The sequence below is a fragment of the Ixodes scapularis genome, unplaced genomic scaffold, assembly GCF_016920785.2.
Source record: "Ixodes scapularis isolate PalLabHiFi unplaced genomic scaffold, ASM1692078v2 PGA_scaffold6__148_contigs__length_123643588, whole genome shotgun sequence".
Classification (NCBI taxonomy): Eukaryota; Metazoa; Arthropoda; class Arachnida; order Ixodida; family Ixodidae; genus Ixodes; species Ixodes scapularis.
Genome location: NW_024609881.1, coordinates 57,824,095 through 57,837,423, shown reverse-complemented (window position 1 = coordinate 57,837,423; position 13,329 = coordinate 57,824,095). Strand labels below are relative to the sequence as shown.

The 13,329-nt window shown below is 45.5% G+C and overlaps 1 protein-coding gene across 1 annotated transcript; it reads left to right on the top strand.

Annotated features, from left to right (window-relative positions):
- The first annotated feature begins 787 nt into the window (after positions 1–787).
- Positions 788–10,492, top strand: LOC115328615 (Golgi-associated plant pathogenesis-related protein 1-like). The gene is made up of 5 exons (XM_042294687.1): positions 788–854; positions 4,109–4,156; positions 5,450–5,547; positions 6,835–6,973; positions 10,254–10,492. The coding sequence occupies exons 1-5, from the start codon at positions 788–790 to the stop codon at positions 10,490–10,492; spliced, it is 591 nt and encodes a 196-aa protein (XP_042150621.1).
- The last annotated feature ends 2,837 nt before the right edge of the window (positions 10,493–13,329 follow it).

Genomic DNA, 13,329 nt, shown 5'->3' with positions numbered 1-13,329 from the left:
GCGTAGGCTAACGGCAGCCCTCGTTTCACCGAAGCTTGGCAAAGAGCGAATCCTTCGACCACCACGAGCCAATGGGAGCGACGGAGGCGAATCACGTGACAGCTCAAGGTACACGGGCGAGAGTGTAACCTAAGCGCTTAGAGAAGAGGAGAAGGAGAGACTCCCCTCTTACCCGGGCCATCTTTTGGGTGCTCCAGACGTCGTATTTGTCCTCTTCGGGGAGTAACCTCATTTGAAAATTCCCAGAAAAGTGGCTTTCCTCTTCCTCCCACCCGTGGCTTCGGCATCACTGTGGACTACTAAGCGGGAGAAACTGCTTCCGCGAAGCCGTTCGCTCTTTTCATTTTCGCAGAGTGAACGCTGGAGAGGAGGCAAGAAGGATCTAGCCTCCTCTACATTGTTCACTCTGCTAAGGTGGAACGAGTGGAGGACCTCGAGGGAGGGGCCTGTCCCGGCCACTCGTCATCTACTACAGGGAGATAGAGTAAGCCACGTGCGTCTCTGCGGCCCGCTTATTGGTTCACTGGGACCATAGCTTTCGCCGTGTGCCAAGCTGAGGCAGCGTCCTAGTTTGCTTTTGATATCTACCCACGCCCTGGCAACTAGTCGTGCACATGCTGCGATGTCATTGCTACACACGGTGCAAACATTTTACGACTGATACGGGGCTCGCTCATTGCTCCCCGGTGTCGACTTCCGTTCCGGGAAGCTACGGTTCGGGTATAAATAGCTCACCTGTTCTGGAGCCGGGATGTACTCCAACAGCGTGTTCTGAGAGACCATCGCCATGAAGAAGTTCCTGCTGACTGCTGCTCTTTCGACGCTCTACCTGGCTGCTGTTGTTGCGAGACCCGGTACGTACTGCGGGGACCTTCGAGTCCGATAAAAAAAATCTACACGCGATTATAGACCTTTGCAAAAGTCGCCTTCTGAGGGCTGCCATCTTTGTCTGCTGGGCTGTGGAACGCCTTCTGATCATGCGCTTTTGCTCTGCTGTGCGGTACATCAAGCCCTGCGCATGCGTCCAGAGCTCAGTGACTCAGCATTTTTCACCCGGGTGATGAGCGATGCAGAGGTCTATAGTCCATCTCGTTTCACCTTAGGGAGATTTAGTAGATCGTTCCGATATAACTCCGATAGCGACACCCGCGATACTTCGGCGGCGATCCCTTTTGCGCATGCGTCGACGTTTTACGTCATCGAGTATTGTTACCGAGGGAGGCATACCGGAATGATCCGCTAAAACTCTCCATCGAGTCCGAGTGCGCAGCTGGCGCTATACGAACCGACCGGGCTATTCAAGCGGCGCTGAAAGTGCACCGTCACGGCTCCCGTCACTTTCGTACGTTTGCCATCTCTGGCTAAACCAATCAGGCACAGTGAATGCTGAGTGATCTTGCTTTCTGTTCCTTCTATAGGCACATAAAGATAATCAGCGTCGTGACGTTGCACTTCCGGGGCTGTTTGATAGGCTCGACAGATCAGGGCGATGACTGCGCGGTCGGACTGAGAACGGACTATATATAATCGTAAAAGTGCTTTTGGTGGTTGTTTATAATTTCCCCAAGATAGCAGCGGTGGGTCTAATAAGCTAATAATTTTTTTTTGTTTCTAATTGTTGAATAAACTACGGCGTGTCAGGTAGCGCTTAAAACTAATGTTGCAGCTTACCAGGAATACTGGAACGAAGAAAAAAATGTTAACCTTAAGCTAAAAGTTAGGCGAATGTACCGATTATGAGCAAGTTGAGGTGGACGGACGGATGGATGCTAATGGCTGTAGCCTATAGCAGGCGGTAGCTTGCGCCACCTAGCTTAGAAACTAAAGGTTTGATTCATATCCTCGTTCTTCTAAACAAGTTAGCACGGCGCTGAATTTCAGCGCATGCGCAATGTGACACCCCACATGTTGGTGCCCTCCCCCATTCTATAACGCAACATTGAACCGTACCGCGATCTCGTTCCTTCACAACGGTGATTTTGGGTTATACCTATACGGTTCCGTGTGTTCGATATATAGCGATAAAAAACGAAAATTAACCCCCGAGGCGGTTTTCTCTGAATCGGTGAAAACCAAAAAAAGAAAAAAAAAAAAACATATTTTTACTGTCATTGAAGAGAAAACCGAACAAAAAAGACGCCAGCTTTACGGGAAAATTTTTTTTATCCATTTTTGTTCTCGTTCACCCGGAACGCAGCTTCACTGAAACATTATCTTACCAGCCTAAAGGCCCGTTCACACTCTTGCGACCGAGTACGACTGAGAGAGACGGGATCTCTTACAACTTCTTAAATGTTTCTAGAATGAGGGAACACACTGACATTGTGGCGCCATCTATGCGGTGACCCTAGAACTGCATTTCACAAAACCGAAGGTTTTGCGGGATTTCCGAGGTCAAATGTGCGTAATGCCCATAGAAAGGCTCGTTTATAACATTGACAAATGTTTTTCGAGCCAAAAAAAAAAAAAAAGGATATTGCGCGAGAAATAAAAAAAAAAATATGCCGGACCGCCGAGTGTACACTGCTTCCCAATAGATGGCGCCGGTGTGTTCTCTGGTTTAAGAAGTTTTAAGGAACCCAGGTTTAAGAGGTCGCAAGCAGTCGCAAGAGTGTGAACGGGCCTTTACTCGAGAAAATGTTATAAATTACAACTTACAAATTATAATATTTTTTTGCGGTAATTATAAGTCGCTCTACGACAGGAGCACAATAAACAACGATTTATTTCCGGTATTGAATTAGACACCGGAAAACGCCGATTCAAATGAAAAAAATAAACACCGATAAATATCCCCCTTCCCCCAATTTAAAGAAAAATAGACACCGAAAACGCGGAACCTTATAGTTATGCCATATAGCAAACAGTGCTAACCAGTGTATACTTTCGCGGACAATATATGATCTTAAACAATGCTTCGCGCTTCTTTTGCGTACTCGCCAGTTTTTGAGATAAGTGTAGTGCAAACAGTGTTGTACGCACGTTCCTCCAAAACCGGAACGAATGGCCGTTCCTCCTCAGTCTTGGAACGAGATCCCGTTACAAGTTCCAGTGGTTCGAAAAGAACGCGTATCGGTTCCATTTATTTTCAGATTAGAACGTGTCGTTACATTAACGTTACGTTCGCGCATTTGAACTAAATGTTGCGCCGGATAATGCGCCAATAAAATAAGGCCAGCGAGGGAAAATGTCCACATAAAATATACCTGTCGCGTCGCCACGATCATATTTGTAGCAGTTCTTTGTTCTCGGTTATCTCTCGGACAGCTCTCCATCATTCGAAGTAGGAAGTTGATATAGTGAGTAATAAAAAACGCGCAAATGTCAGCTATATACGGGTCAAACTGCAAATATATAGACAAAAAAAAAAAAAAAAAAAAAAAAGAAGGACGCAGTTTTTTCTGCCGTTTCCTCGACAACGTAACTAAGAGTCTCGCGAATTTTGTCGAACCTTGCTTTTTACGTCGAACCTTAGGTTCTCCGAACCTTTGACCTTATGGACTGTGTTGCCCGGTTTCTACACGAATATCTTGAATTTCGGGAAACAAATAATTTAGAGTGCAGCTCATTTTATGTTTTATAAAATGGTTAACACTGTTTACAGCATATAAAAACGAAAAATATGCGCTTTTAATGCTTTCTTTATTTAGTAATGTGAACCAGTGATGCCCCCAATACAGCCAAAAAATACTCCACTTTTTCTCCGCCAAATAAAGTCAACTTTTCTTTATTATCACTTTTGCGCTTGCGCACAAAATTCGAACTTCAGTCGAACCTTTCTGTAACATTAATATGAAAGTTCGAAAAAAGTCGAACTTGGTCGAACTCGAACCTGGGCAGGTTCGTGGCCATCCCTAAACGTAACGAGCTCGCGTTCCAGCGATGCAAGAGGAAACGGCGGCGTTCCTCGGTTCCTCCTGAAAAGGAACGCGTTTCAGAAAAGTCGTTCCTTTGGAACGGCGTTCCGCGCACGACACCAAATCCGAATGAGGAATGGGTCGCGAATTTGAGGTTCCACGGTTGGGTCTATTTGACGAACCGAAAGAGAATAGGACTCGTACGCATCGGGTGAATAGCGTTCTAATTACCTTCTCTTTTTGCTTTGCAGACCGCAACGCAGAGCTCTACCAAAGCCGCGAGGATGCGGGCGTCGGGGTAAGGTCGCCTCATTTCGAGCATTTGAAAACTTGGCAAATTGTGCGATAGCTGCATCGGTGGCCACCGGGAAGTCACATTTTACGGTCTTCAAGAAACGTTAGAACAGTTCACAAACAAAGCCAAATGATATCAACTGAGCTTTTTATATCACCGTGTCAAAAGTTGAGGAAACCGTATTTTTGGATTATGGCGATCGACAGTTGCGTCTACTCGGCTCTAAACACCGAAATGGCGGTGCCCACTAACACATCGGGGAACGGAATGCCGATACTCTAATACCCCTGTTATACCCAAGGTACAGGGGCACACTTAACCGCGGTTAAACCAGCTTTAACTGCGGTTACGTGGCAGCACAGATGCCGCACTATACCCTCGGACAGCTATTTCAAAAGAAGTGAAGAGAGCGCGTGCACTGCTTCGATGGGTGCTCAAGATGCCCAAGCGCACGTTCGCCCATAGCTCTGACTGCATCGCCGCAGAATGTTGTCGGCAAGTATTGCGCGCTAATTGTGGTTTAGCGTAACTGCAGTTAAGTGTGCCCGTGTAACAAGGGTATAAGTGGGCACTACTCTAAGCATAGCTCATGTAGTGGCTCTATCTCGGACGACATGCGCAACGGCGCAAGCCATAACAAATTAGGTGATTCCGATGCCGTGCACCGCCGGCATCATGCTGGGAAAAACCTGTAAAGTTGCCAGACACGCGAGTAAAATACCGCCGATCGCAAAGAGATCCCACGCCAAGGCGGGGGGAGCGTTTGTGCACTCCGAGAAAAAGATCCCCCATTCCCCTAAGTTGTCTACGTCAGCGCGGCGCCGCGCAAAACCGTGACGTTGTTACCACGTGACGCGCATCCCGGTGGGCAAAGTAAGGGGCTTCTTCCCTGTGTGAATACCCTTTACGAAGCCACTCAAATACAGGTTGCTACGTTTTTATTTTTTTGTGTGAGGCAGTTAGTGTCACAAGACACTTTAACGTTCCGTGACGTCACGAAGCCACGTCAAATCACAATGTCACGTGACGTGTTAACTTAACGTGATGTGATAATGCCGCATGACTTCACAGTATAAAGTGACGTCAGAGTGACGTGGCATCATGTTGTCAAGTTATAGTTTCCCGTAAAGTCATGATGTAAGGTGACACTTTGACATCGTAAAGTCGACACCACGCACAACACAAAACTCCCCGGGGCTATAGCCCTGCATACGTTATCAAATTCAAAATAGAAGGGCTCGATTGAGCTAACACCAGGTTTTTTTGGGCTACGTTCTGCAACTCGAAAACCCGCACTCCTCCCAGGACCCTTCTGTCTACAGCGACGACTGCCGCAAGCGCCACGACTACTACAGGGCGAAGCACGGAGTGCCTGGACTGAAAGACGATGACGATGTATGTTTTTTTTATTTAGAGTCTTCTTGAAATACCAACTATGACCACTCACAAAATTGGAACGGCAGAGAGGTTCTTTAGTTGTCGTGCCTCAGTCGCGAGGTTCCTGCCTTCCCATAATGCTCGGTGTCACGTGATCCTCTAGCGTGCACAGCAGTCAAAGCACGACGGAAGGCGACAAGCATGTACTGCAGGCATGGGCATCTGAAAAAGACGCCCTAAGGAATTCTCATTCTGCTGGTAACTCGCAATTTTCAAAGCAATAAAATGGGATATGTTAAGGCTTACCGAAGCTGCACTTACGCGCGCTTACAAAATAAAAATAGGTAGTCGATATTGCGATATTTTTATGCATAATATTTAGCGTGTTTGATGATAATTAAATGATTTAAGTGGTCGCTGATTCAGCGTTTCTAAACCAAGTGCAGGATAGACCTTAATTATACGTCCTAGAATGAGATAAACAAGTTGTATAATGAATGAACTAGACGGGGATTAATGCAGGCGGCTCTGCCGTTATAATAAGATGATATTAATGCTACTGATTATAAAATTGCGAAAAAAAAACTTTAGCGCTTTCTAGAAGAAAAAGATAAAAGAATATACAAGCTTGATTATGCATAAATATACAAGCGTGATGGGCCTTCTAGGGAAGAAGAGAAGGGCGTCTGAACGGCAGCGCCTGCCGAACAGTCGCTCTCATTTCTGAAACACGTCGTGAGATGGCGCCCCGTGATCGGAAAGGCCGCGAAGCACGCGACCGCACCTTGACGCGGTGCGCGAATGAGTTCACTTTTGCCTGCTTCGACCGATTACCAACCCTTAATAACTATCTTAACAAAAAATTAGTTTTTATAGTTTTGTCAGCAGAGCTCTAGGCCCATAATCTCAAGTTGACGAGTTCAAATCCTGCCGGGTGACTGGTCTTTTCATGTGGTTCCTTATAAGCAAACTTCTCTTCGGCGTCGGTTTTTCGCAACCAAACAATAGACAACTCCATAAAAATAGCCTGATAAAACACATTCTGCGTTAAAAGACAAGGATAGTTGATATCGTTCTATACGACACAGCCGGTATAGAATCAACTGTGCATGCACACTCGCATACACACATAGACAAGGAAATATTGAAAAGACAAAGCCTTCGCGGAAAAAGTGTCAATTTTTGGATGTTTATGCACAATGTCACAGCCAGGCTTGAAAGCTAAAAATACAAAATAAGTATACTTTCGGCGTGTCGATCTTTCCCATGAGTGGTTTCTCTTTTGTTTCTCTTCGAACGATCCAGCTTCGGCTCTTGGCGCAAGACTGGGCAGATCATCTCGCCGCACAACCAGAGGGAACACCTCTTGAACACCGTCCAGATAACCAATACGGCGAGAACATCTTCTCTGCATGGTCCTCCGACCCCAGCTACACGATCGATGGTATGCACACGGATGTCTCTTTAGGTTGGGCTTGTAGATATACAGGGTGTTTCTTTAGGCCCTTACAGACTTGTTTATAAATAAAAACTGGGAAAGCTACAATAATGCTCTTTGTGAAGGCAAGTTATATGGCCACGGGGACATATTATAGAGGGCTGATGATAAGCGCATGGCTGGTGCATTAAATTTACCAGTCCTGCAACGGGTGCAATGCTGGCGGTGCGAAAAACACGAGAGATGAGAGGCGGAGAAATCGCGCGGGCGCATGTTCGCTCCACCTGCCTTGCGCTCGTTGCACCACCACGCGCTTCCAACGCTCCCCAAGTCTTGCGAAAGCTTACTTGTTCAGTGGTTGTCGACGATGCTCAGCATGTTTCTGATTGCAACCGCATCTATTTTTTTTATTAATTAAGAAGTTAATTGATACAATTTAGTAATTAACCGAATTATACTGACGATTATGCCCTATGTTATGTACCCCTGACCGTAGAAGTCACCCACACAGAGAGCGTTAGTGTAGCCTTCACGGCTTTTTTTGAAATACAAATCTGCTTTAAGACACCTTGCATATAGACGCTTTACAGCAGCTGTGCATGGGCGCCGCCATAACCGCCCTTGAGTTTTTGTTTTCGCTTGTATTTTTCACTCTGCTCCACCATTACCAAAGGAGGACAGGTTACTGGCATTTTAGATACGACGGTGTCTTTTTCTCCTGCATTTGCCTTTGTGGAGGCTCGCCAAAGCACGCTTCAGTGGTTTGATATCTTGGTAAGACGATAGAAGGTCGGCAATGGCGTCTGTAATCTGGCGCGTGTGTAAAGCTTCTATAGACCGACACCTTGTGTAGAAACAAGTCAGATCTTGAACACACCAGGTGTCGGCACTGGGCGAGCACCGTGTCGACACCAGCGCCACTGCAGCGAGAGGGACGTGAGAGCCGAGAAACAAAAATGAAGGGGGCACTGGAAATACAGAAATCATTCCTTCTGGATAATGTCTACCTCGACAGATGTCCAGATGTCAGACAGAGAGGGTAAAGTGATAGTTAGCAAATTAATTTTCTAAAATATACTACTTGGCTAAGTTCTCAAATATTCGCTCTAGCCGGCACATTCCCATTAACACCGGGTGCCCAAGAATCCGGGTGAAGCCTTTAAAGCGACCGCTTACATCGGCTTGGTAACGTATGTGCTACGATTTAAAGGGATACTTCAACGAAATTTGAAATATTCCCGTCGTGTTCAAAAATAGGTTGAATACGATCCACAGGGTCCCTAAATGACCATCGCACGTTTGTATTTTGAGCCTGGTAGCTGTATTTCTCGTTATAAACGGCCCACTCTGGCAAGCGCTCAACAAGGCCCGGCGGAGACCACGTGACATCCAACGCAATCGTGACGTAGGTCGTCTCGGGACGGGACGAGCAAAGCTACGGCGAGGCTGACGTCGGGAGAATGGCCTAGTCGTTGCAGCCACCGAAGCGGCGGCTTTTGTACGAATTTTGCGTAACGGGTTAATCTTCTATAATCTTGTAGGGGGACAATAGTGACTTCTGCGACACACAAAATGCATTCTCGGAAAGAGGGGAGTTCCTCCTTGCCCTCTTTTCTCGTTGTGGCCGGAGACGAGACAATCTCCGTCACTAGCTGTCAGGGTTCCTAGACGAGCATTACGAGCGAGGCGTTGGCGACATCCACCAGGTGCACTTTGCTAATCGTTTAATTCGTTTTAAAATTCCTTGTCGAGACTTTTTTAGCAAGATATTGGTATGTTCGATGTGATACTGCTCCTTTGAACACATATAGACCAAAAAATGGACGCCGAAATTTCGTTGTACAGGGTGATTCAAGGAGACGCCAGGCTCTCTAAATCGACCGGAAAATTCGGTTTCTTAACCTGTCGCACTACGACTTTGTGCAGCGTTGCCCACAGATGGTGCATTTTTTTTTTGTGAAATTTGCAAAGAGTGGAAGTTACCGGAGGAAAAAGTAAAGAAAGAAAAAGGCTTAGCTCCTATGGAAACGCAGCGAAGCCACCGGTCTTGAAACAACACGGCACCGTTTCGCACGGGAGCCGGAACCCAAAGTAGCCGTCATGACATACTGCCGTCCTCCACCTGCACGCGGGCTTGATAGGCATGGTAACATCTGGAGATGTGTGCAAATACCGGTTCGAATCGAAGAGCGCACTGTCATTCCTAGCTTCTACTGCGAAAGTTACGAATGACGAAGGTAGCGAATAGAGCGAGTTGGTAAACGTCATACATGATGAAAACCGCTCAAACGACGACGGAGTGAAGACAACAAACACGACAGGACGAGTCTGTTCCCGCAACTAAAGTTTTGTTAATGAAATTAACAGAAAGAAAACAGCGTTGCCGACACTGATTACATCAACAAACACCTACTTATCTATTAGGCACTGCACAATATTTGGAACTGAAACGGTTCACACACCGCTATTTATATTAGCTTGCAAAGAACAAACCTCTTTACCGGTGTACGATGTTCTGATTTTGTACTTGCGGCTTCAATAATATAGAAAATGAATGATTACTAAATTCTGATGAATTAGTAAATATGCCCAACGAACTTCAAGAGTATTACAAAAAAGTGGCCATATTTTTAATGAAGTGATGAATGCGAATTATGTTAAATGGCAAGGTTTGACGCGGAATCCGCTGAGTTAAAAAGGAAAAATCGGTGAGCTTTTCTCCGCATCTGCCGGTTTTGCGGTGAGCTTATCTCCGGTGAGCTTTTCTCCGGTGAGCTTTTCTCCGCCGCCCCCCCCCCCCCCCCTGAATGGCCTCCTCACCTCCTCACAAAAAAATAAACGGTACAAAAGCGCGCCTTTATAATTCGATCTTATCGTCATATGCACAGAAATAGGTACAAATGAAATAAAAGTGTTATTATTAATGTACATTAGATAAAATTGAATAATCTGGATAACCGAAAAACCTGCTCTGAAAGCCGAATTCTCTTTCTTACGGTTCAACCGGATATTCGGTTTGACGAACTGTTGCATCCTCTAGTAAAAATGCTACGCACCATGTTGAACGCCTCTAGAAAATGCCAACGAGACAACCGATTTTCTTTTTAGTTTTTCTATTTTTTAATAGTAATAATAATAATAATCTTTATTGGCTCAGAGGAGCTGTGGCACCGCGGAAAGGCGACAGCCTGTACCATGGAGACCCGCGGCGCCACGTCTAGTGATGATGATTATGAGATATGTACAAACGAAGGACGACGACGTATAGATTTTTTTTTTCGCGCAGCGAACGCTCCCGTTGATTCCTGGTACAACGAGATCAAGGACTACGACTACGCCAATCCGGGCTTCTCGTCAAAAACGGGACACTTCACCCAGGTCGTCTGGAAGGGCACCACAAACTCGGGATGCGCCGTAAGCAAAGCGGCTTCCCGGAGCGCATACTTTGTCGTCTGCAACTACAACCCCCCGGGAAACGTTGAGGGGCAATATGAGCAGAACGTTCCCCCAGTCTTACCCGACTGAGCGAGACATCGAGCGGCTGGACCAGGGAACACCGTCTCGAGATCCAACCGCTTCGCCAACGTGCTGCTGCAAGAAGTAAACATCCACATGACATCGGTTGCCCCGGGCGCACGTTGCGAAGCATGAATCTCGACGACGAAAGCCTGTTTCCGGCTGATCTGCACTCTCCTTATTAAATGCGTGTTCTATTGTTGTGTCTGCTAAATGTTGTGTCGTTTCCCGTGCGTATGAACTCAGCAAAGCGAGGAGTATCCATTTGAATGCCCCCATAATCTCAAAGCAGTGATTTGTAGAACCACGGGTCCTACAGTTTTTTCGGTATCTCGCTCAAGCCATAGCTTCTATATATAAAAACTTAATGTTGATTGGAGATTAATTTTGAATAAAAAAATAACCCGACTAATTACTACCCTTTTAATCAAGTAACCCATTACTAGATTGATCTCCGGGATATTATATATAAGACGTTAAAACCGCGCATCTTTTTTTTTTTTTTTTTTCAAATTTTGCTATGTCGTGAATGGCGTATTGCTGCACCCTTCGAAACTTACGTTGTGACACATTTTAAAAAGGAAAGGTTTAAAAAGTGAAGACATTTTTAAGCTATTATTTCAACATTATAATAACTCTCGGTGACAATCAGAAGAATGCTGAAGGTGTTTACCGTGGAAGCCTGGATCCCAAAAGAAGTCAAGACCTAATGAATAATAGATCAGACATTTTAACTCTTTTTGGCTCGAGTTTCTCCAACTCAAAACTCTGATTAAGCGGCTAAAACATTTGATCGCAGTTAATCTATTAACCAGATAATCTGAAGGATATAGTCGATGAATTTCTCAGTTCTAATATATACGAGGCTAGAGCGATGGGCTATCCGAAAGTCGGGTGAGAGTCGCTAGCCTTCATCAGTACAAGACTGTCGCTGCGGCCGATGTCGCCTGGTGCGGGTTGTTTGTTCGAGTGAAATTCAGAGTCTCAGCATTTTGGAACCCGCCGCCGTCACCAAGAAGATCGAAGTTGGTGAATCCACACGGCTGAGCTGATGATCTAATAACAAGAACGCTTCTGTGTTGCCGGCTTACACTATGTTTATTCCACTTGCGGCAGATTTATTAGAACAGTTTGTTTCACTTCCCACGGTTGTCGATTCAACGAATAGTTTGCGGATCGTAATCATAGAAGTGACACTGGAGAGTTCAATACCTCTGATGCCTCCGATAACGATACGGTGCATGCGCAAAGGCGGCGGCGCAATATCGGGTATTGTTATCGAAGTCATCTGAACTATCTGCCGAAACTATATAAAATTTCCTCATCTTAACGTTTTTCGCGACTCTGTCCAACCCACACACCCACACCACAACGCATGCAGTAAGAGGAAACATATCGGCTGCAGCGGCAATGACTTTCCTACTCAGAGAGGCAATAGCGGCAACACAGGAATTTCTAAGAACCATCAGCACATCAGCAGCTAAGTTTTCTGATTGCACAACATTCATATTTCCGCAAAAACTAAAAATTATGCGAGAAAAAAAAAAAAAGAAACGTTGCGTAGAACTTGCGATTTGACAACCCATATTAAGTTAGAATTCGGTTTGGGATTCCTCGTTTTGTTGCATCACCACTCTTGTCAAAAGATACAACTTTCTGAAAACAAACAATTCTTAACAAATAGTGCGGTTGACCAAGGGACAGACATTCCTCGCGGCGATCCATGCTTTCTAACGTGCGTCTAGGGCAGAGGAGGCACCCAAAGCGATCGTTTAAACTTGGGCCGTACGCTCATAACACGATTCGCTTTCTGGTGAAGCAGCGAACATACTGCACCATTCTCCCCTGAAATTGTTTTCCCAACGATAACATGCGGCAAAATCAAGGCGAAGTTCTACAGCGTCTTTCCGCGAACGTCGAGAGCAGTTATGTTATGGTGCCGGGAGCGGTTTAGCGCCCTAACCCCCCCCCCCCCCCCCCCAACCAGTGGTGTACCAACTTGTTTCTGAGTGGGTGGGGGGGGGGGGGGGGGGCAAACCAGACCCCCCCCCCCCCCCGGGTCGCATATTTTAACCAGTGATGGGCCAAACTTTTGCCGAATCGAAAATTCGGCTCAACTTTTGCCGAACTTTTGTAAATATTCGGCAATAATCCGAAAAAAAAGCACTGTTGCCAGATTTAGCGTTGATATTTAGTTTTTTCTGACGAAAAAAGGCGAATGTTTTTTTTAAAACTTTAATACAACATGTAGTGCATATTGACACAGTTATTACTAAATAATGTGATGTTGTACAAGATAGTATCGATGTCGCTTTTGTGTGTTTACTGGCAATTTTAGTGTTTGCTTGCAGAAAGTGGAGTGACAAGGAGGTTGGGTAGTAGCCGACGCAGTCACGAATCACACTACGAGAGTTTTGATTTTGAGGTTTCATCAGTGCACGCCTGCAAGTTTGATTACATTGTTAAAATAAAGGCAATCCCCGCGTTTTTACCACGGTGTAGGTTTTTTTTACTTTCTCTGGGAGCCACCGTTTCGTGCGCTGAAACGAATGCAATGATTGCTTTGCCTTCACCAGAAGAGATAACAATATTGTAAATATGCATGTTTTTCAATTTTAGTCACTTGACGTCAGCTTAGCATGAAAGTATGCGTTCGATATTCGCAACGTTACGTTTTTAATCTTTAAATTCCAGTTTACGGTGTTAGGACACACACGGAGGTTTAGAAAGTTGGGGAGAGTTAGGAATGTCGGATGTGCAACGTCAAGGCATGATGGTTCTGTGTTTAATTTTATGCAGATACATGGAAATCGCAAAATAATGCGAACAAAAAAGCAATATTATTC